We start from the raw sequence: 25,184 nt of genomic DNA on the forward strand, positions 1-25,184 counted from the left end.
TCGTTGTCGATTTTCTGTATTTTGATTTTTGTTTTGTTGATCTCGTTGAGACGAGGAACGCGACTAGCGCACGTAGATTTAAGGTCTAGTTAAGATTTGATTTTCTTTCTATTTTTTTTTTGTGGAATCGCAGGAGGCGAATTGAGTATCTGTTTCTTTTTCCTTTTGTTTTGTATCGCTTCGATTTTTTTTGAATATATTATTTTATTTTATTTTATTAAATTCTGTATCGTGTCGAGTGTCCGTTCTTTCTCTCCGCAAAACTACCCACCCCCCTCTCCGCGGTACTGAGCTACCTGGCATAGAGAAGGACAGCCGAGGAATTGCGAAGGTAAAGATTCGAGGCGTGTTTATCACGCCAGGCGCCCAACAAAATTTCGCGATAGCTTTTGTAAGCTGTAGATTGCATCGCGGGTTTCCGAATCATTGTGGACCAGGTTAACTCTTGGGAACTTCTCCGGGTGACCAAGAGCGGCGAAAAACCTCGTCACAACTTGTATGTGCATAATTGAATTCACTGTGATATGATTCTGCCAGTCGGCGCTTGTACCGCGGCGTGTTGGCGAGCACGGTGAACACCAACAGCTTCGTAACGTTGGAAGAGAAAGAAAGAGCAAAAGAAAAGGGGTGAAGGAAAGAGATGGACAGCTCATCCTTAGTTTTGAACGGTATGACGCATTGAAAAGCATATAAATACGTTGTGAAATAATCGCTTCAATCGATACCCGGCTTTATTATTTTTACGAAAAGTTTGCTCGTTACCGAGGTTAGATGGTACACATCATTGGCGACTGGTAAAAAACTCTCGAATTTTCTATTTTCTACCAATTAATGAATTCAACATCCATGATAACTGAAAGTATATTTTATACACCTGGCAATTAATTACATAATAAACTCGTTGAATTTCGTAAATTTTTCTCATAGTCCCTACGCTTTCTTATTCCTATATTATATATTCACAACTTTTGTAAGTTCGCGAATAACCTACGAAAAGTTCTTCTTTCCAGCTATTGCAGTGAAATCACTCTCAAGGCTGCACATTTCTGGTTCTTCATCCACAGTGTGCCTGCAATGTCCTGACCCTCTCTCGTTTCGTGTAATTTTTGTTCATTTACCTCCGACAAAAGAACTGCTTAAACCGCATCCGGAATGGGGGTCTTTTGGTCGTTTCATCTGCAATTATTTTTGAATAAATGCGTGCGAGAAAAGACTTTGCGATTCAATGAAATTGTATAGAGTAAGATAAATCGGATTCGCATCGTGAGAAGAGGGTTGGAATAGATTCGCACAGTCTCAAACATCGCTTTTCGGTAGATCGTTTGAGAAATTGTCTCCATCTGAACATCAGTCCATTGTCTTACTACACTCGAGGCTAAGTGATGTTAGTGCGATACAAATTGAAGAGTTACTTGATTGATTTGCGAGATACGCAAAACAAAGTGACCGCTTCAACTTGACTTTATCAAACAATATAATCGCTCACCTTGACTGGCGTTCATCGGTTCGGTTGGATCCGGGGGGATCGGATCCTGATTCTCGGGGTCCCGTTTATTCCGGAATTCCGTAATGCGAGCATACGCCCTTTCGCGTCGAGTATACAATTGGATATAATGCTGAAACATTCACTCGTGTAAGAATCGGACAGGTTTCCAATAACCTCGAGTAGCAGGAAATGGAGTGTCACACGTGACCCAGTGGATCGTCGAGGGCTGATATACTTGTGCAACCGGACTTTAGAGACTGTTTGCATGTATTAAAGAATCACGCGATGCGATGTGTAGTTGAAGGATATTCAACGTGTTGACCACAAGTCTTCAACTCACCATTTTGACGTTGTCCTCCATCAAATCACCGATGCTGTGCTCAAGTTCCACAAACGTGGGTCGTTTCGACGGATTCGCTTCCCAGCATTGCAGCATCGTCCGATAGCTGTGACAAGCGTCGGGTTAAGTGGTTGAAAAAGTGAAATCAGCAATGATTGGTCGAACAGGAGCAGAAATACTCACATAGTCTCGGGTGAGTACTTGGGTCGCTCCATTCGATAACCACCGACAAGTGTTTCGCACATGTCTTGGGGGTTAATTTCGGGGTAAGGAGTTTTGGCGAGTGAAAACAATTCCCATAACAAGACTCCGAAAGACCAGACGTCAGATTTTACCGAAAATATTCCGTCTCTGAGGGATTCGATAGCCATCCACTTGACGGGAAGAGGGTCGTTTCCCTCGTCCTTGTACTGGTCGTCCTCCTGGAGGGACTTCGACAGGCCAAAGTCACATATCTTGACAACGTTATCCTCCAAAAGCAGTACGTTTCTCGCTGCCAAGTCACCGTGCAGCACCTGAAGACGGTCAACGATTCAAATTGTTTTCGATGAAACTGAAAGGCAATAATCACGACATGCAATAATCCCAGTCGTAAATTCCTGACGTCAACCTTTTTGGCAGCAAGATATTGCATTTCGCGTGAAATCTGCCAAGCCCAAGACACCAAGTCTCGCGTGCGAACCGGATCCAATTCCGCATTCGTAAAATCACCTGGGTACTTGGTTGGCGGTTCAAGTTCCGGTAATTGTGAGTTCTGTCCGGTGGCCGAATTTCCCGCCCCTTCACTCGTACCCGGTTGATCGGCGCTACCACCCAAATCTTCCACTGCTAAAATGGCATCTTCCCAACGTGGTGCTGAGTTTGTATTACTCGAAGTAGAGACACTAAACAAGAGGAAAATGTTTGCAGTTAGGACACATTCGATTGAAGCTACGGCTGCAATGCACGTATGCGTAAATGTGATTGTTGAGAGTTTGCTATAAGGAGCTGGTACAACTCATTGGTGTAAGGAATTGCCCGTCTTGAGAGAATGTAGGGCCAGGACGTTCCAGAATACCACTGCGATGATGACTCACGTTGTCGATATTCTGATAAACTCTGACCAATGGCTATTCAGTTCCACAATTCCAAAGTGATTCTTGGGTTCATTCAAGACTCAGCTACTTACGTGACAAAATAGCTCACCTACGGCTTCTGACGGCGATCGGATCATCATCAGAATTAGAATCTGGAATTTCAGCAGAGACAGTACCCAATTCATCGACGAACTTTGACCTGCAGCGCCACAAGTAGTCGTGCAAGTTCCCGAAGCGGCAGAATTCCACGATGACCAGGAGTTGGCCTGTCGATGACCATGGTATTAACGGAGTTCACAAATGATCGCTGACGCGTCTGGGTCCGCATGCGGAATTGAGATACATAGAAACACCCACCATAATCAAGATTCTTGGTGCAGGCACCGAGGAGGCTGACGATGTTCGGATGGTGACCGAGATAGACGAGAATTTTGAGTTCGCGAAGAAGAGCTTTCATGCAGCGCAAGCTGGCTGTCGGTCGGACCGTCTTGACTGCAACCACCGAAATCGCCTCGGGTCGACGGATCGTTTTCGCCCTGGCTTTCCAGACTATTCCAAACGAGCCTCTTCCCAGTTCCTCGTCTACAGGGTGGAAAGAATAAATTTTAATCCATGCAATCAACACACAGGCCTGAAATGTGATCCGTATTTCAGAAAAGTGAGATAGAGTTGGAAACTCATCTTACAATACTCGAAACGGAGTGAAAGACATGAAAAAACATTTCAGTCATAAGTCTCGAATATAAAGGGTTTCTCGAATGAATTAATAAAACCAAAATAATTTTTTCAACTGTGTTATTTGAAACGTATGTAACGACTTGGTGGTCATCTATTCCCGAGTGGTAAGGAACAGCAAGGGTTCGGGTCCGCGTTTACACCTTAGGACAGCCGGAGGTTAGCATGAAGGCTGAATAACTCGGTTTATTTCGGATATAATTCAGAAATTTTGAGCCGTGTTTGCAATAATACGGGAAACTGTCTGGTAATTATTGAGGGTAGCGACGGAGATTATTTCTACTCGATTTTTCAGAGATATTTCCGATTATTATTGGTACATCCGTAATAAATACGCATTTATTGTTTCAAAAAATTGAATTAAAAAAAAATTATCACTTATGGGTATAATCTTCAACTACTGAAATAATATAAGGTCGTATATGCATCAAACTTTTCTCAAACAGAATCGGTTTTTAACTTCTTTTACGCAATGTTTCGTCAAAACGTGAGAATCCCGGAGTATGGAGGAGTATAAAAGATATTTATTGTTGAAATTCGGTGACTGTATATTTTAAAACTACGTTGATTAAAAATTCACTCGAATTGCATTCATTTTTAGGAAATTGGTTATCTATATGAAAATCGCAAGGAAAATATTTTTTCAAGGCTTCTGCACCCGATTATTCGGCTACGAAGCACCATTTGGTAATTTTTAATATCACAATGGTGAAGTGTTTTTATTTGATACCAAAATGATCCCCAAAGTGTCGATAGAGAACTACGCAGGGGTAGATTCAGCATGCTAATCCGACCACGATATATACTTATTGTTAGTCGTTACGGATTAAAACTTCTTCATCATATAGATAATAATATCCATAAATACCAAGTCTCAAAAGCTTTCGTGGAAATTCCCATTCCTTTTCGTAGGGCAATAAATCTGCCTGATCATTCATGAAAAGTTCCGGATTGAAAGAAGTAGGATTCTCGGTGTAGAAATATGCAAGTCGTTCTCTTAACATCCTTTGCTTCTGAGCCTAAGACACAAGAGTATCAACATTTTATTATTCGTTCGATTCGCAGAAAGATCCTGGTCATTTTCTTCAATACCTTCTTGTAAAAACGCCAGGCTCCCAGAATGGCGAAGAGGAAGGGAATTCCCGTAAGAGGTAGCCATATTTCAACTTGGGTCCTGGATTCCACTTCTAGAGAATGAATTCGTCAAAGTTTGGCGCATTTATTGTACAGTAAGAGTTTCATACAGATAGCAGAAAATGATTGCTCGTCTAATATTTTTCCCATCATTTAAAACACGTACCTACGCTTTCTGTGAAAACTCCGCTCCGCACGTCACTCGAATAACAATCCGTACTCAAGTCGTTGAAGCAGGCTCGTACTTCCAAGTCGTGGCTGGTTGATGGATGAAGTTGTTAAAAGTTGTGATAAGTTGCCGTAGTATGTTTAGAATCAACAATTTCTGTTCCGTCGTACGTATAGTTGACTGATATACGATACAGCTGTATGTGAGCGCGTAGCCCTTGTGGTGGGCTTGGCCATTCGATAATTATAGAATTTGTCGTCTTCGATGTCACAGTGATGTTTGGAAAATACGGAAAGTCTATAGAAGAAACAAACTGTCATCAACGGTTTACACATCACATGATGCTTCCTACAGATTTCATGGCGACAAACCAGACGAAATATCGGACATTCTTTAAATTCGCGAAGTTTCGTCAACTTATTTCCGAATCTCCGAATTACTTAAGATGAACCTTAGTTCGATATTGTGAGTTTCAAACATTAGCGTGCTAAGCTGGACGACAGTTTAAGCACGGTGTGGATGACTAGGTGGGAGAACGGAGATGATTAGCTTTGACCAGACACTCTACGAGAAGACGCTCGACCAATAACACTAAATTTTCCTCGTAGCAGTCCAAATTTGTGATATTTTATTTTTACAATTTTAAACTAATTTATACCTCTTTATACCATTAATTCTAGTCATGAAACGAGTATATACATTCGAAACAGAGAATAGGCGAATATAACAATTGACCATGTGTAAGTAATTTACGAAAACGAATATATTTGTGAAAGACGATCGCAAGAGACATATACCACATTGGCATTAATCTACGGAACCTGTTTGGACAAACTACACCACATAGCAACAGGTAAAAAAGATTATAATAACAATAGTTTACGCATGAAGTTGGCGGTGGGGTGAGATGCCGAAAACAAAACAACAAGCATCTAGCAAACAAAACTTACTATGTTCATAAAGGATGGTTCATAACAAGATGTGCGCTGAGAAGTCGAACGTGGAGTATTTTCAAATAAACTCATTTAATAATAAAGTTGATGTTGCTATGAAGTTAGTGTTAAGTGATTGACAGCTGTCATCGGCTGTTTATGACAGTCTTTGACAAATATATTTATAGTTATCTGTTTCTGACCACAAAAAATAAATATGCAAACGAGAATTATCAAGATGATTCCCGACGGGAATTGTCTTTTTCGTGCGCTGGCGTATTGTGTACACGGCACTCAAGATCGACACGCAGAGGTGAGACTGAGAATCGTTCCAAACATAGTTGATAATTGGTCTACATTTGGGGGTTTTATTACAAGTAATGAGTCGAAAGGTGCCGTGATTAGGTCACCTGGTGATTACAAATCACACATGAATAAAAATAGAATTTACGGGGGAGAAGCAGAATTAGCTGCAGCTGCCGACATTTTTAAGATATGTTTAATCGTGTATCGCGGAGAACAAATTCATCCACACCAAATCGGATCACAAGATGAAAGACAATTCCTGCTACTCTTCACCCGCGACGGAGACAGTGGACACTTTGATGTCTTGCAGAACCAATATAAAATTCAGATAGTGAGTAGTAAGTATCAAAAGTAACAAGCAAATTATAGTAAATCTAAATATATCACCAAACAGTCAAAAGGACAGCCAGGATTTACGTTGGCAATGGAGAAAGTAAAGAAAGGTAAGAAGAAAAAAATGGTGAATTCACCTGTCTAATAGACAATGTATAAGGAAATAGTGAGGCGCGAAGCGAGCGATGAGGTGGGTTTGGCGCGCGAGGCGCGCAGGGGCGGAGCCCCTGGTAATAAAAAAAAGAGAAATTGTTTTCGAAAGACTAGACATTTGAAACCAGAATTTGGGATTAAGAAAATTGTCGTAGCGGATTAGTAACGAAAAGGAGCGTATTTAAACTTTATTAAACTGATAACGCGATGAATGTGTAATGATTTCGCCGAATAACATAAATTTGTTGCATTTGATGTGCTATTGATTTCAATGTATCTGTTTGTAAGATGTAAAACTGTATGACATCATTTAACACAAATTTTTTAACTGACATAATTTCGTTACAATATGCATGATTTACGCGTAGTCAAAGCACCAACCTCTTTCCGAGGGCGTGATAAACCCAGAGTAAGTGCTTGCCAGTCTTCTTCCCGCGCTGATCACAACAAGTTCGAACCAATAGGAAATGCCGCATGTCATGTGCCTCACAACGTATCGCTTATAATCCCTGCCCTCTTCAACTCGCACCGAGAATACATTTTCTCGTTCAAGAGAACCGTTTTTCGAAAATCGTATCAGATGCGTGTCTCCTCGGATGTTGTTGTCAAACCAGTGTAAGTGAACGAGCTTCGACCCGATGACACTGGCGCTCAATTGTGATGGCGATTCGTCGGAGCATTGGAGTTCAACGAAACCTACGATATTCGACATTCTGTCATTCGTTGCCTGGCATTCGTAAATACCAGTGTATCCGTACAAGATTCCCGCAGTATACAGCATCATCTTGACGTGAGTTTTGTTGACATTCGATGTAACGGAGACGCTGTGGAAATGTATTCCCCTTTTCCGTAAGACCTCTCGCCACTTGAAGATCGATCGTCGGTATCCGAAGAAATCGCACAACAGTGCTGTCGGCTCGCGCCGTTTCGCATATGCGATTTCAGCTCCTACAATCAATTCTTCTGCGGGCGCTAGAAAAAAAAACATCGGATAGACACAGCGTTCCAAAGTGTAATCCGGCACGCCGAGTGGTGTACATTATTTACACAAATCTACAAATTGTTTTGACTCAGAGAGTACAATTTACTCTGTCATTTTTTCCATGCAAATATCTTAGAGTGAATCTTACGAATCACCGTGACGAGCATTCTTTCACCAGCGTGCGAATCCTTGATCATCTTCGCCACGCAGGTGTAGTCGTGACTTCTTTCTCCCTCAGCGTCTCCGACAATCAAAGTCCAGTTGACCTGACCGTCAGTATCACCGAAAGAAGTGACGCGTTCCCCCTCCGTCATCCACCAACCCTCGTATCCCTGAACACTGATGCTGCAGGTGAAGGAGGCGTCGCTGCCTGGTGCAGTATTTTCTGCATCTCTAGTCACCTTTATTGTCAGCACCGAAGACTTCGTGTCGGATTGCGATTCTTGTCTCGCTCGTAATTGTTTTCTGCCAACTGTGAAGTGATATGGATTAGGTTCATTGTCAAATTCCATATCGACATGATGTTGTATGATATTTAATTTTTTTATTGTATTTTTTCTATCATTATTTCATAACGGAATCACTTCTATAAATTTTCAAAGCAGTTTCGAGTCTTGTTTAAAGTTCAATATACGTCCAGTCGATAATAGAGGCGGCAATCATGTCAAATCAAGAAAATAGTTGTTCATGAGTTGATCTTTGTATAACCTTTTGGAAAATGTTCCGATTAATAAAAGAACCAACGTTTAAGCCAAAAGTCCCGGCACCAAATCATCAATTTTGCCATGTCATTCTTCAATACATAGTATATGACATCCTCGACGCTAACGCCCCTGAACATAAACCTCATTTTGCTTCATCTGTCGAATTTCATGCATTGATATATTCTTTCCGCACATTTATAACCTTTGTAATTTCGTTTTGAATTCTTCTTATGCCTCACTTCAAATTTCCGTATGCATTGCATACTTTACTCGCACCGAATGCAAACTCTAATTATCAAAATTGAAAATGGTGAATCCAAATAGTCGACATGATCTTTTTTCAATTTCTTGTTATAGAAATTCTACATACGAAAACCCATGAATCAGAAATAATTCAAATTCGGTCGAGTATGAAGAGAAAAAAAAAACCAAACCCTCAATGAGTACAAAAGTCATAGCATCACAGAAAGTATGAAAGTCGCAAAACTTGGGACGAATACAAACGGAATAGTATAGGGAGAAAAAAAATGGTTCTGCAACCTCCCCACGTTATCGTCGTCAGTCTTTGGTGACGCCCAAAGAAAGAAACGCGAAGAGGAACTTATTGAATACACGAACATCCTACTCATATTCGACTAACAGAGCTGTGAAAGACAGAGAACGAATAGAGTTACGTAAAGTTCTTTTCTCTTGGATTTTTCGACTTTGCCGCAATTTACAGTGACTAGCAGATGTCTAATCACGGAGTGTCTGACTGGACGGGTAGGTACAAAACATTGACTCTGTTACATTTCGGACCGAGTTCCGCTTTTTCATTGTAGCTTAGTAATAATTTGAAGTTTACGTGAGGTTTGTTGCTGTTGCTGTATAACGCTCTGTCCAAAAAATATACCCGCTCACATTTGACCTCACTCACATAATATCCACAAATTCTTCTTACGTATTCATGTTATAGCTTGATTTGTGTGTTAGTGAGACGACGGAGAAACGAAATTGAATCATAAAATAATAAATCTCGAGCTCATCGATTACGTAGACCATTCGGTTCGCTTTGAACAGAAGGACGTCTTGGCCGAGTGAACTGCTGACTGGCTTCGTAATACTTTTTTGCTTCGACTTCCCGATGAAAAATCAATCAACGTGACGAAAGTTTAGGGAACGAGAGATCTTCGACGAAGTTAACGCGGAGAAGAGATTAGATTAAAAATACGCGAGTGCTGCGTACCAGGTGAACTTCACCGAAGCGGTATTAGAGCTTCGCGGCGAAACAACCGGAAAATCGGATGTGCGACGATTGCGAACCTCACTTCCGTTACGCAGAGTCTGAAGAGTGAACTCAATCATTACCTGTATCGTTGGTCGTCACGCCTTTCATGACGACACTGGCACGTCGGTCCGGGCAGAAATCCCCGAAACAAGGTCGCACCACCAGATCGTAGCTGATCAAAGGCGAAAGGCGGACGATTGCTTCATCACCTTCATCAGCCTTAAACTTCTGCCAACGAAAATGTTTTTCCTTCTCGTTGCCGCCTTCCACTAATATCAGATAGGCGTTGATGCTTTGCCGGAGCTCTGGCGGTGGCTGCGACCATCCGATCGTTACGGTGTCCGTGGTTTTATTCACGATCCTCACAGTTGGAACATATTTCACGTCTATGTAGGAATGATAAGTTTTAGAATTTTTCACTTAATGAGTTCCAATGCGCTCATATTCTACAAGCTTGACTTCCGGTAAACAAATGTTAGTGGATACCACCTGACCATTCTGTACGTTCTTCGCAAGCTGCATGAAAGTATGACTCAATTGGGAAATGAATACCATGAAAAGTGTGTCGTTTTCGAACGTCGAAGCCTACTTCGAACGAACTAAGGTTTCTCGGACGCTGTGAAATTGACGTTCGTACACCTCAACCTCGTTCTAGATTTGGTACGGATCGCGATGTTTCAGTTCCCTTGTTATACATAGTGTCCTGTGGCCGCATTGAGGTGCTTATAAAGAGATGTTTGAGATTTTTTTCCAGATTTTTCGGAACCATTTTCTATTCCAAATTCTTTTATCAGTAAAATGAGAAGGAAAAAACATACGTTGCGAAAAATCTAAGCAAACTTCCACCTCTAAATTTTTTTGAAGTCTTTTTTCGGAAAAAACTAGAGAACGGTAAGAAGGGAAAATCGGCTCACTTCGGATCCAAGCTTGAAAATTTTTATATCGCAATTTCTCATGAACAAGGTTCCACCAAATACAGGGCAAACATTGCGTTAAATTGTTTCAAACGTTTCATAAATGCATGTGTTAACGATACGTGGGTAAAAGTGATTGGGTGGATCTTTACCAGACGTCGTCACCCATCTTGAGAAAATCTTTCGAAGTGAGAAACGAGACTTTCTGTCTATAATGCCCTTGACTTCGTAGACGGTATTAGGTTTCAATGCATCGATGCGGAAGGAACCTGCGTAACGAACTCGCTCCGGAGTGGAAAGTAGTAGTGTCTGGAGCCATTCATCCGTACCACTTTGCCTGTATGCAATTTCGAATGATTCGTGATACCCGTTCAAAAAACCGTGCATTTCCCATTTTATATGGATGGATTCTGGTTCAAGCACTCCGACAGTCCAGATCCGATCAGTTTGGTATTTTACGATCTCGACGTGATCCCAAACGAAGCCATCGAATTTTTCTGCCGTACATCTGTAATCTCCATAGTCTTCGGGTTTGACGCTTGTAAAGTAAAGCTCCATCGTGTAAGTTTCGTTGATCCAGTAGGACTGGTTGTAACATTTCCCACAATTTCCCACTCCTTGGGGAATGATTTTCTCTGCATCTTTTTCCGCCATGTAAATTTTGTTAGGTTCTTACTCGCAGTGCTGCACGAAATGATTGCTGGTTTGTCCGGTGTTGCGAAAACTCGAAATCCATCTGCAGCTATGCCATCTTTCCCTAAAAGGACAAAAAAAAATCGTTCAGCAGACCCTGTTGAGGTGAATACTTTTAATGGGCTAGCAAACCTCGATTCTTCTCTACTAAGCTGTAGAAAATCGTTGTCGTTTTTTTTGTGTCGTCTCAGTAGCATATATCGGTTATACAGGGTCATACATGATCTTTGAGGCACGGGTTAGAGTCAAAATAAAAGTCTGAGAAAATTAGGGATCTATTTTTCAATTATTTGAAGCTAATTTGGGGTGGCAAGCCGGTCGAAACCCAAAACTGACATTTTTAGGGACCGCCCTAGCCGCATCATAATCGCCATGTTTATTACCGCTTTCTTCATTAAGAGCATTTTCCACCCGCTCAGCTCGCTTCCAGAGCCTTCTATTTTCCCGGTCTTCGTGCGAGGACCCGGCTGCACTATTTCTTTTCGGCATTTCTTCACTTTTGATCAGACTCGCGTGTCACGCTATCGGCGCAAAGAAGAAGAACGACCTACGCGAGCGAGGAATGGACGCTCGTTAGTGAAAGTGTTAAACTTACAACATGCAGCGTCATCGGGGCACAGCGGACGTTGCTACATTATACGCGTTGCTACGAGTTAAGATTTCACCCACGTTTCAAATCGGTCCGAGTTTATTTCTTTCATTCTTTCAACCTCGAAAGCTGAGTATCAAGTGACGCGTTCGATACGCCACACGGAAAGTTGGACCGATGAAATTGGACTGAACTACGATACTTAATGAATGTTTAGGAAACAGTTCCGACCAGCATCCCTAAAAGTCAGTATTTGTCAAAACGTCGAAGCCCTCGTGCTAACGAATTTCTCTTATTTGGAGAAAGATTAATGAAGGCTTTTGTTTACTCACATCCTGCGCCACCGCCAACCACGATACAACGAGCAAATAACACAAGTATCAGCCACATCGTCAGGGTCTATTTGATTTTAAGGACTTTTTTGCTCCGATTTGATTAGTCATCAACCATTACAATAAAGCTGACGCTTGGTGGATCCCCGAAATCGCTGTTGATTGAAAATCGCTCCTTTTTCGACTCCTGCAAAGTGTTTCTTTTCAGACATAAAGATCGTTTCATAAACTCTCGAAGTGATTCTGCCTTAGCCGGAGGTCAATATTATTCCAGTTTTGTTTCCGTTCTTGCTGAACGATATATAACGGCAGCGTCTCGTGTGAAGCAACCGCAAAAAAATGTAAGCCGATCTCTTGAGCTTTGTTCTGAAAATCGTGTAGAAAAACTTCCCGTCAAGTTGTACCCAATGTATATCACATTTACATACCGCAACTACGTCATCGAATTCATCGTCACTTCATTAGGCATTACGGGTTTTATTTATCTCATTCTATGTACTGGCTTGAGTACATCTTCAAAATAAGAAGAATTGGCTGAACGTTTCAAGCAGTATCCGAATTTAGTTCAAGCGGGTCATGAAAGGATAATCAAAACACTGCTAGTTTCAATTTCTCGTTGATCCTGTCTTAATCTGGAATCAGGTTGTTGTGGCTCGTGCCGACTATCAAATATTTCGAAATACCAGTTTTTATCGACACTTTGATTTAAATACACTCTTATTAACAATTGCAGTTTCTCTCAATCTATTCTCAAGATTCGGGCTCACAATAGTTTTACTCACTCATATAATTCACTAAAGGAATCACGTTGACTAAATTGAAGTTAGAAATTTCCGCGCATGAGCCTTCCACAATTCTGCACTGCTCTGGATTTTGATGCGTTCTGAATTGTCTGAAATCTGAAATGGTTCTAATATCAATTCAGTTCTTCTTCGTCTGATGTCTAACGTGAATCTGTGTTTTCTGCTGCTAGCCAGGGTTTGAATGAAAAATGAAAATCAGGAGGGATTCAGAGGATTGTGATTGGTGGACGGAGTTCTTAGATATGTCAGCGCGAGGCGATTGGTCGAGAAGCGCCAAGCGATAAAGTGTTGACGAAAATCCTTTGTTCGCAGAATGCGCTTCTCTTGACTGCAAACTGCTTTCACTTTTTAGTTCTTACGTTTAATTTCCACAGTTATATTTATAGTTTGTATTTTTTTTGCGATCTATTTCAAATATTCGTCACTCCGAGTCTTGTTAATTCTGATCATGATCTTTCATGGTAATTGTACGTCGATAAGCTAGAGTGCGGGAAGGCTGGACCGTAAAAATTTGACGAGGCTAAATATAAGCAGACAATATAAGAGTACACGGATCTGTTTGTCGTTTAAGACATTACAAATAATCGAATAGACGGTACGAGTAATTGCACCACAACATAATAATTATTGCGTCTGGTGAAAAGTTTATCCGTAAATTCAATCTGAATCAAAGTACGAAATTTCTGACACAGACTGAAGTGCAAAATTATTTGAATTCGAACAGTTTTTGGGGGCTCTTTCCTTCGCATTTCTTTTAAAACTGAAGTCACCATTTACTCGCACGAATCGAAGTTGTAAGTGGGCGATCGGTTGTTGATCCTTTACGCCACTTGAGGATCATGACTTGCACTGGTTCCACGGAATCTTGTGCAAGGACTACGACACCGCACGGTTGATTGTGCATAGATTGTTTTGGCCTAAGGAAAACAAAAAGATTTCTCTTCTTTGACGCATCGGAAATCAGGAAAATTTTGAGATTGTGTTTCAATAGCGAGATGATACATGTATACCTCTATATATTGCAACACTTCCCCGTCACGACTATGCAAGACGAGTGATGCCTTTCTTATCGAATACATAGAAAATGCTGTAACGAATCGGTTGAATACATTCCAAAAACATTGCGTTACGTAGAAGCATCATTCGCCATCCAGAAAATAAATCCGATTTGTTTGTAAAATTATAAGAAAATACAGAACCAAGAGAAGCAACAAACATGTGAACGAATAAATTGAAACCGACATAGGAAATAACGGACAGATCTGGTTTCGATGACCATTCTTATGGACGAACAAAGTGGGCATAATTCTAGTTCAGGTGAGAGTGGAAATGTATGCAGGTAATTTCAAGAAACTATGGGAACGGTGAAAACAATTGCATTTTTCTTTTACGTCGCGTACGGATGAAAAATCATGAATCGTCGATGAAAGAGTCGATAAGGTAATCCTACAGTGAAAATTCTCCGAAACTCGGTAACATCACTTTGTACCCCTAAATAACGCGGCACGTCTCCCTTTTTTTCGTCAGCCGTCGGATTCTCCACTTTTTGCGATACACCTGCGTCATATTCGGATTTGGGGTGAGCCAAGAGGCAACCAGTCAGCATCAGAATCATCGTCTCAATCTCTCCGGTCCGTTCTAAATTTCCAAATTGATATTTCTCCGATGATACGGTGAGGCAGTAATAATTGCGAATATCTACTTCTCAGATTTCATACACTTTTGTGGTTACACAATCAGCCCATTGTCAGGTTGTGCCGCGTGCTTCTCCTCGGGAATGAAGGTCGTTACCGAAACCACGAACGTCGTTGTGTTTTGCCGGACGTGACACTTTTCCTGATTTCATTCCCGCCCGTGGCTAACAATATGCAACCGCAGGATTGTTTGTACAGAAGTATCGCATTAAGAATGAAATGATACGAAAATTGTGGTAGAGGTATTTTTGTATCGGACAAACTCCGAAACATCAATTTTCAAAAATCATAACCTTACAGATAAGTGATGAACCGAATACCGTCCAGTAAAGTTCACATATTCGTCGTAACTTATGAATTTATTCTACTGCAATTATTGGATGTTACACCAGATTGAAATTCATTTTATTTTTAAACTTCAGTAATTCTATTTCTCAAATCTGAGGTCTTAGTTTACAGTCCAGTCCAACAAACGTCCCATGGCATTCACCTCTGTTATACTTAGCCGTATTGATATTTGTAAATGCCACAAATAAAATAATAATACATAATAATAACCATACATATGCATCATTGAATTTACCACAATATGGTTTTTCGGAGTGGCCTACAGTTGGCGGTTGTACTGCGGCGTGTCAACAAGCACGGCGAACATCGATATTTTCATTAAGTTTGAAAAGTGAGAGAAAAAAAGAAAGAGAACGGGCGAAGGAAAGCGAAGCCACAGCTTAAACTCTGCCTTGATGGGCATGACGAATTGATAAGCAGCCTTTATGAATACGTTGTGAAATAGTCACTCGAATCAATACCCCACTTTGATATGTTCACGAAAACGGTTCTCTTTAGCGAGGCTAGATATCACACATTATTGGCGACTGCTGAAAGACTCGCAAGTCTTCTATTTTTTACTCATAAAAATTTTATTATCCATGATAATGAATTATTAATATATTTTATTCACCTCGTATTCAAACACGTGATAAAGTCATTGCATTTTGTGCATTTTTCTGATAGTCCCCAGATGCTTTCCGATACCTATATTGCATACTCACGAGTTCCGTAAGTTCGCGCGCTACGCAAAGTTTTTCTTTTCTCGCAAAGTTGGGATTCCTTTGGTACTTCAAATTAGCCGAAGATCCGTATTATAGGTACAGATTCAACGTCTTGTCAGAGATCTTATCACTTAAGCCTGAAAACTGATTTCAACAATTTCCGACCTCTTTTCTATCTTACAGCTATTCTTTTTCGTAAGATTCCCTAATAATAACGTTGTATTTCCACGTTCTAAGACTCGCTGAAAAAGAATATCAATAACGAGTAATCAATAAACTTGTTTACTTTTGAGAAATTCGTCAGAGATTAGCTAGGAGCCAAAATGAATTATGATAATTCACCGCAGAATGAGGAAAAATGAAGAATAATAAAAAAATAATAATCGTTGTAAAGAACGGAGGAAAAAACTGATAAGCTTCTTTCCTTCGAATTTTTCATTTCATTCCGATTTTTCGCGCACCTTTCACGTACTTGGAACCTTACTTCTGATAAATCGTAACGTGGCCTGTGAACTTCGCTTAATGAAGCGCGATCGTGTCAATCTTTCCAACTCGATATTTCTACAAACTTTTGGCAGCGATTCTGCTGCAGCAGCCACGGGAATCACGGATACGATCATCCGTCGAGATGCTTCGGACGTCGTGATCATCCTGCAAGCCGATTTAGGATGGATACTTTTCCATTAGTTCATCCGAGTCGTGTAGCTCTCGGTTCGCCGTGTGATCTCAGCCATTCTAGAGCTAGTCTTACCCACGTTATCCACTTGTGTTGTGTTAACAGATGTATTACCTGAAACTGTATCGCGTGTTCATTCCCTAATTACAGACATCACAAATATCGATCAATATCGTGTAATGACTCAAGTCCGGAAGCTGGAAAGCTCGGTAGCTTCCAAACGTGATTTCCATTACGAATAATTTTCACTTTTGTTTGCTCGTATTACTTTACATTCGAACTTGTCTGTTCCATTCTCTCAAAATACTCATTTTTATTTTCTAAATCGAATGGCGTCGACGGGTGTTCATTTCTCTCCGAAAGATAACCCCTCGCCTATCTACGGTGCCAAGCTGATACCGAATCGCGGTCGGTGAAGAGGTTCCGAGAAACTTGATTGCAGGTTATGAAATGGAAGACGGTAAGGAATGAATTTGTGCGAGGACCATCAAGAGAACCATTCATTCGAAACGATGGGTAAAGGAAAGACGGATGATGTTGATTGATTAGTTGGAAGAGAATGATGTTTGAAATAACGTCTGGTCTACGTTTACGTACGTTATGGGTTTGTAAGTGGGACAAAACAATTTTTATTACATTTGCATAATCACGTCCGGCCGACAAGTTCATCGGTATATGATTATATTATTTGTAAGAACTATTTGAAGTATATTCAATAGAACTGGGGTAATTCTTCACTTAGTGAAGGAAAATGCGACATTCTGAACGAGTTCATTCCCTTTCGTTTCTTTCCAACCATTTCCGTAGAATCATTGTAAGGGATGATTATTTCCGTTTCTTCTTCTACAGCGTGCTTGCAATGCCCTGATCCTGACTCATTTCACGAGATTTTCGTTCATTAGCCTCCGGTGAAAAAACTGCTCGAACCGCATCCGGAATGGCGTTCTCTCCGTCGTTTCATCTGCAATTATTTTGGAATAAATATTTGCGAGAAAAGACTTAGCGAGCCAATAAAATTGTAGAGAGTAAGATAAATTGGATTGGCATCGTAAGACGATGGTTAGAATAGATTCGCACGGTCTCAAACAACGCTCTTTGGTATATTGTTTGACAAATCGTACCCATCTGAGAATCAGTCCACTGTCTTACTACACTCGAGGCTATGTGATGTGAGTGCGATACAAATCGAAGAAGTACTTGATTGATTTGCGAGATACGCAAGACAAAGTTACCGCTTCAACTTGACTTTATCAAACAATATTATCGCTCACTTTGACTGGCGTTCGTCGGTTCGGTTGGATCCGGAGGCATCGGATTCTGATTCTCGGGGTCCCGTTTATTCCGGAATTCCGTGATGCGAGCATACGCCCTTTCGCGTCGAGTATACAATTGGATATAATGCTGGAACATTCACTTGTGTGAGAATCGGACAGGTTTCCCGAGTCCGGTGATCATTCCGTTTTCCCATAATTTTCGAGTAATAGGAAATAGAGTGTCACACGTGACCCAGTGGATCGTCAAGGGCTGATATTGTTATGGGCTGGGTTGGCTGATGACCAAACCACTCCCAAAAATATAACGCTTGGCTCGGACTAGTTCTCCCGGATGGTGAATTATTTGAATTTTCATGTCGTTTTCCCTCGTGGTTGAACCGACTTTGATAATAAAATGGTCACTTACCTTTTGCTGGTGACCGTTGATTCGGGCTATGTGGGCGGCTCTGCGTGTTCGGCCGGTGGTGAGATTGGTTAAAGTTACTGATCGCTTAACTTATATTAGGTGTTAAAGGTAATTAATTGTTCAACTCGCGATGTAAGTTTAACACACGAGTATTTGTTTATTCAAATTAAGTTTAAAGAAAATTCTTACAATGATTTTAATTATAAAAGATGAAAGGTTTAAATGTAAAGTCACGGAATTCCCTTTTAGCACTTTAGTTTGTTAAATTAAATAAAATAAAAGACCTTTTGAATTTCTCACAGATTCGCTGGTCTGATTGATCTGCCTAAAACTGAGAGAACGATTTCTGGTCGAAGACTGTCAATAACTGAGAAGATATATTAGAAAATGAAGCCTGAGAATGAGACTTGAGAAAATGAGAATTGCGAATAAACAATGAGCAATGAATGTCTTGAAAAAACTGAGAGCTGCTTCTTCTTGATGAAGACTGGCTGACGAGAATGTAACGATTGCTTGACGAAACGGTAACGACTGCTTGACGACTACGTCACGACTGCTTGACGACTGTCCCACGACTGTTTGACGTCTGTGTAACAACTGACTGTTCAGAAAACTGAGAATTGAGAATTGAAAGAAACTACTTCCTGATTGGTTCCCAGCATCTTTGAGAGAGCTGCCCAATAAGGAAGTCTTGATAAGATTTTGAGTTTCCCATTCGCCATTAACTACCCCCGCCCTTTGGGTACGGTGTAGCATGCAAAACTATCTTAACTAATCCCGCCTCTTCCATGAGTGCGGGTGGGAATTGCCGTGCTTGTTTTGGTACATGATAAAAATATTCTACTGTATGTTCGGGATGACCCTGTCCAAACAGACACTTCAAAGATGGCTGTTGGATTTTAATCCGTTGCACGTGCGTGCCAGATTCTGCATACCTGGAAATATCGAGAAGCGATTTCCGGTCATCTGGTTACTCTTAGAGAGTTTGTATATTCTAGTCTGTTTAGGTAAGGATTATCCCGTAACATTATTTAATGAGTAAGATTATTGTAAGCTGAGGGTGGTTATTTCCCAGAGCCGTAAAAAGTGATAAAGAAAGCCGTATGCATACTATGTATACGGAGACTCAAAAATATAAGATATAAATGAATTTAATCGAATACTGAAATAAAACTAATGAGTAGGGGCAGAGGGCATCGAGGATGTGACAATATACTTGTGCAACGGGACTTCAGAGACTATTTGCAGGTTGACAGAATCACGTGATGCGATGTGTAGTTGGAGAATATTAAACGTGCTGACCACAAGTTTTCAACTCACCATTTTTACGTTCTCCTCCATCAAATTACCGATGCTGTGTTCAAGTTCCACAAACGTGGGTCGTTTCGACGGATTCGCTTCCCAGCATTGCAGTATCGTCCGATAGCTGTGACGAGCGTCGGGTTAAATGGTTGAAAAAGTGAAATCAGCAATGATTGGTCGAACAGGAGCAGAGATACTCACATAGTCTCGGGTGAGTACTTGGGTCGCTCCATTCGATAACCACCGACAAGTGTTTCGCACGTGTCTTGGGGATTAATTTCGGGGTAAGGAGTTTTGGCGAGCGAAAACAATTCCCATAATAAGACTCCGAAAGACCAGACGTCAGATTTTACCGAAAATATCCCGTCCCTGAGGGATTCGATGGCCATCCACTTGACGGGAAGAGGGTCGTTTCCCTCAACCTTGTACTGGTCGTCCTCCTGGAGAGACTTGGACAGGCCAAAGTCACATATTTTCACGACGTTATCCTTCAAAAGCAAAACGTTTCTCGTTGCCAAGTCACCGTGCAGCACCTGAAGACGGTCAACGATTCAAATTGTTTTCGGTGAAACTGAAAGGCAATAATCATGACGTGCAATAGTCCCAGTCGTAAATTCCTGACGTCAACCTTTTTGGCAGCAAGATATTGCATTCCGCGTGAAATCTGCCAAGCCCATGACACCAAGTCTCGCGTGCGAACCGGATCCAATTCCGCATTCGTAAAATCACCCGGGTACTTGGTTGGTGGTTTAAGTTTCAGTAATTGAGAGTTGTTTACGGTGGCTGAATCTCCTGCCCCTTCACTCGTACCCGGTTGATCGGCGCTATTACCCAAATCTTCCACTACTAAAATGACGTCTACCCGACGTGGTGCCGAATTTGTACTACTCGAAGTTGAGACACTAGATGAGAGGAATTGTTTGTAGTTAGGACACAATCGATTTGAGCTATAGCTGCAACGCATGTATGCGTAAAAGTCATTGTTGAGAGTTCGCCTCGAGGAGCTGGTGTAACTCATTTTTGTAACGAATTGCCCGTGTCGAGAGAATATAGGGTCAGGACGTTCCAGAATACTACTGCGATGATGACTCACGTCGTCGATGTTTTGATAAACTCTGACCAATGGCTATTCAGTTCCACAATTCCAAGGTGATTCTAGGGTTCATTTGAGACTCAGCTACTCACGTGACAAAATAGCTCACCTACGGCTTCTGACGTCGATCGGATCATCATCAGAATTAGGATCTGGGATTTTCGCAGAGACAGTACCCAATTCATCGACGAACTTTGACCTGCAGCGCCACAAGTAGTCGTGCAAGTTTCCGAAGCGGCAAAATTCCACGATGACCAAGAGTTGGCCTGTCGGTGACGATGGTATTAACGGAGTTCACAAATGATCGCTGACGCGTCTGGGTCCGTATGAGGAATTGAGATACCTCGAAACATCCACCATAATCAAGATTCTTAGTGCAGGCACCGAGTAGGCTGACGATGTTCGCATGGTGACCGAGATAGACGAGAATTTTGAGTTCGCGAAGAAGAGCTTTCATGCAGTGCAAGCTGGCTGTCGGTCGGACCGTCTTGACCGCAACCACCGAGATCGCCTCGGGTCGACGGATCGTTTTCGCTATGGCCTTCCAGACTATTCCAAACAAGCCTCTTCCCAGTTCTTCGTCTACAGGGTGCAAAGTATAAATTTCAATCTATGTAATGAAATCTCAGGCCTGAAATGTGATCCGCGTTTCAGAAAAGTGAGATAGAGTTGGAAACTCATCTTACAATACTCAAAACGGAGTAAAAGACGTAAAAAAATATTTTCCCAATAAGTCTTGAATATAAAGGGTTTTTCCAATGAATCAATAAGACTAAAATATTTTTGACAAACGTGTTTTTTGAAACGTATGTAACGACCTGGCGGTCGTCCATTCCCAAGTGGTGAGGAATAACGAGGGTTCGGGTTCGCGTTTACACCTTAGGACAGGGGTCGACAACCTTTTGAGTTGGAAGAGTCAAAAATCACAATTTACAAAATTTCAAAGTTTTTAAATACATACGAGAAGCTGGGCATCATGAAATATAATTAAAAAAAAAAAAAAATTTTACAACAATATTTCCCAATTAAAAATACTTACCCAAATAAAATAAATAATTCTCTAATAATTTGATTATTGAAATAAATAATTTAGACACGAAACACTGTTTGTGTCACTCTCTCACGTACTAATTGACTATAAGTACATAGTTTCGTCGCATCCGTGGTCGCCTCCCGTGTGCGGTGATCGCCGACTGGCACGAACGGACTTGTCAGAACGTGCTTATCACGGCGCAGTCTGCACAGTTTAGTTTTTTTTTTTTTTTAATTTTGGCATACATTAGATACTTAGTTTACGAGTAGAGGTGTTATGCCCAGCTATTCCGAAATCAACGAAAATTGCCAAACATATAAACAATCTAAAACTGCAAATGCCTACCTACTTCCATCCTCAGAGTTCGAAAACAGGTTTGATAAATAAAAATTTATAGGTACTTACACTTATAATTATTATTTGAACGCTAATTTTTAAATAATAAAAGCTATAAAATGAATAAATAATAAAATCGGTAATTTATTAAATATATATTTTAATAAAAACACTTTTACGGCAATATCAAACAGTAGTACTTTGTTTCTTTTTTGACAATTCTTATTGACTTCAAAGAAGTAGTTAGGTATCTTATTTGGAAAAAAATATGCATATTATGTATTTTCGAAATATAATACTTATTATGTTACCTATCTTTACTTCAGTTTTTTTATTATTATTATATATGTACATACATACCTTTGAGAAGATGATTCGCTTCCAACTCTTCTACTTGAAACAACAAACTATACATCACAGCCAAAGCACTGGTGAAGACGCCAAACGGTCTTGCGTTGAAAGCGAATTAATTGTAAAACCTACAGAGAAATATTCGACGACGTCGTCATTCGAGAGCTTCCGACGGACTGACGACAGTGACGACGTGTCTCACTGGGGAGGGGTGCGGTGAAAGACGAGTACAAATGGCCCATAGATAGAAATGGTGCCTAATACTTGTTAATCGATTTAGAACGATTTTTAAATGTTTTTTTTTTTTTATAAAATAAATAATACTTGCGTATCGAACTAAAGAGCCGCAGGTTGCCGACCCCTGCCTTAGGACAACCGGAGGTTAGGATGAAGGTTGAATAATTTGGTTCATTCCGAATACAATTCAGAAATTTTGAGCCGTGTTTGCAATAATATAGAGAACTGTCTGCTAATTATTGAGGATGGTGACGGAGATTATTTTTACTCGATTTTTCACATATATTTTCGATTATTATTGGTACATCCGTAGTAAATATGCATTCGTTGTCAAAAAAATTATTATTTCTCGGGTATAATCTTCAACTACTGAAATAATATTAGTTCGTGTGTGCACCGAAGTTTCCGAAAAAAAATCGGTTTTTAATTTCTCTTACGCAATGTTTCATCAAATCGTAAGAATCCCGGAGTATGGAGGAGTATAAAAAATATTCATTGTTGAAATTCGGTGACTGCATGTTTTAAAACTACATTGATTGAAAATTCACCCGAGTTGCATTTATTTTTAGAAGATTGGATTTTCATTTGAAAATCGTAAGGAAAATATTTTTTCATGGCTTTTGCTCCCAATTATTCGGCTGCGAAGCACCATTTGGTAATTTTTACTATCAGAAATAGAAAAAAAAGAAGAAAACGAAACAAGTTATTTTTTTTTCAAATAACTCGAAAACCGTATGATATTGAGAGCTCGAATTTAGGGTAAAGTGTTTCCATGTGATACCAAAATAATCCCCAAAGTGTTGATAGTGAACTACGCAGGGGTAGATTCGGCATGTTTATCCGACTACGCACTTCATCGTTACAGATTAAAATTTCTTCATTATAGAGATAATAATATCCATAAATACCAAGTCTCAAAAGCTTTTGTGGAAATTCCCATTCTTTCTCGTAGGGCAATGAATCTGCCTGAGCATTCATGGAAAGTTCCGGATTGAAAGGAGTCGGATTCTTGGTGTAGAAATATGCAAGTCGTTCTCTTAAAATCCTTCGCTTCAGAGCCTAAAACACAAGAGTATCAACTGATTATCGTTCGTTCGTTTCGCAGACAGATCCTGGTCATTTTCTTCAATACCGTCTTGTAAAAACGCCAGGCTTCCAGAATGGCGAGGAGGAAGGAAATTCCCGTAAGAGGTAGCCAGATTCCAACTTGGGTCCCGGATTCCACTTCTAGAGAATGAATTCGTCAAAGTTTGGCGTATTTATTGTACAGTAAGAGTTTAATACAGATAGCAGAAAGTCATCGCTCGTCTTATATTTTTCCCATCATTTCAAACACGTACCTATGCTTTCTGTGAAGACTTTTCTTCGAACGTCACCCGAATAACAATCCGTACTCAAGTCGCTGAAGTAGACTTTTACTTCGAAGTTATGGCTGGTTGAAGGATGGAGATATCGGACGTTGTAATAAGTTTCCGTAGTGTTTTTTGATTCAACCATTTCTTTTCCGTTGTACGTATAATTGATTGATATACGGTACAGCTGAATGTGAGCACCTAGCTCTTCTGGTGGCTTTGTCCATTCGATAGCTATGATATTTGTCGTCTTCGATATCACAGTAATGATTGGAAAATATGTAAGGTCTGTGGAAGAAAAAAATATTCATCAACGATGCACACATCACAACATGCTCCCTACAGATTCCATGGTGTCAAACTGGACGTAATGACGGACATTCTTCCATGTCGCGGAGTTTCCTTGTACTATCTTGGAATCTCCGAATCAGTCAGGATGAACTTTATTCCGATATGCACCACTCACGCGTGGTCCGAGCACTTGCCTCTTTCCGCGCGCGTGATCAACCCAGAGTAAGTGCTTGCGAGTCTTCTTCCCGCGCTGATCACCACAAGTTCGAACCAATAGAAAGTGCCGCATCTCAACTGTCTCCTGAAGATGCGGTTATACCGGGTGTCTCATTTTTAAGTACCACCTGATTTATCTCGAAAAAGACTGCTCTGATCGAAAATTGACTCGAGTGAAACTTTTAGGGTTCGAAGGAGGACGTTCGAAAAAAAAATTATTTTCAGTCTTAAATTCAAAATGGCGGTGCTACGATGGCAGACATGTTTTTTTTAAACGGGAACATGACTTTTTTCTTCTACCAAAAAATTCATCACATCAAAACTAACAACTTTTGCATGACCGTTTTCCGGATTAAGTCCGTAATTTTTGAGTTACAACGCAATTTTTGACTATTTCAGCGCTATCCAGGATGTACCACGAGGAGGTATTAAAGTCTTAACATCCCATGTGTAACATCCCACATTGAGAGACTTTCGGTGTAGCTGCTACTCCTCAAGTTTACGTGGCGCCTTGAATCGTGGTAGTAGGCGCTGCACTTGCAATCGGAGTAGCAGCTACTAAAGGATTGCGCGTCAGCTTGGCGCAGCCCGTGTACCGAAACTGAGCTAACCCTACTCATATTGCACGCGCTGTCGTTCCGATTTTACAGACAGCTGGTATACCGACGGGGTAGCGCTGCTGGAATACCGTTTTGGCGCACGGGCTACGCTGATCGGAGTAACTGCTACGCTGATCCGGAGTAGCAAGTAGCTTGCAAGTGCAGCGCCTACTACCACGATTCAGGGCGCCACGTAAACTTGAGGAGTAGCAGCTACACCGAAAGTCTCTCAGTGTGGGATGTTATACATAGGATGTTAAGACTTTACCTCCTCGTGGTGCATCCTGGATAGAGCTGAAGTAGTTAAAAATTGCGTTGTAACTC

At 40.8% G+C, this 25,184-nt stretch overlaps 2 protein-coding genes across 2 annotated transcripts; both read right to left on the reverse strand.

The window, feature by feature from the left end:
* Positions 1-1,114: 1,114 nt before the first annotated feature.
* On the reverse strand, positions 1,115-11,713 carry LOC124411368. The gene is given in 17 exon segments (XM_046890462.1): positions 1,115-1,176; positions 1,487-1,616; positions 1,827-1,932; positions 2,010-2,341; positions 2,437-2,695; positions 3,012-3,168; positions 3,260-3,484; positions 4,506-4,656; positions 4,730-4,824; positions 4,938-5,237; positions 7,046-7,636; positions 7,795-8,118; positions 9,698-10,005; positions 10,186-10,268; positions 10,697-11,155; positions 11,158-11,288; positions 11,608-11,713. Coding segments are annotated over 17 exon segments (3,819 nt in total).
* Positions 11,714-12,248: 535 nt separating this feature from the next.
* On the reverse strand, positions 12,249-24,143 carry LOC124411369 (vascular endothelial growth factor receptor 1-like). The gene is made up of 11 exons (XM_046890463.1): positions 24,134-24,143; positions 23,743-24,042; positions 23,535-23,629; positions 23,311-23,461; positions 20,803-21,027; positions 20,555-20,711; positions 20,184-20,254; positions 19,981-20,135; positions 19,554-19,885; positions 19,371-19,476; positions 12,249-12,332 (listed from the first exon to the last, which is right to left on the reverse strand). The coding sequence occupies exons 1-11, from the start codon at positions 24,141-24,143 to the stop codon at positions 12,249-12,251; spliced, it is 1,686 nt and encodes a 561-aa protein (XP_046746419.1).
* Between the last annotated feature and the right edge of the window lie 1,041 nt (positions 24,144-25,184).

Source organism: Diprion similis, chromosome 10 (genome assembly GCF_021155765.1).
Source record: "Diprion similis isolate iyDipSimi1 chromosome 10, iyDipSimi1.1, whole genome shotgun sequence".
Classification (NCBI taxonomy): Eukaryota; Metazoa; Arthropoda; class Insecta; order Hymenoptera; family Diprionidae; genus Diprion; species Diprion similis.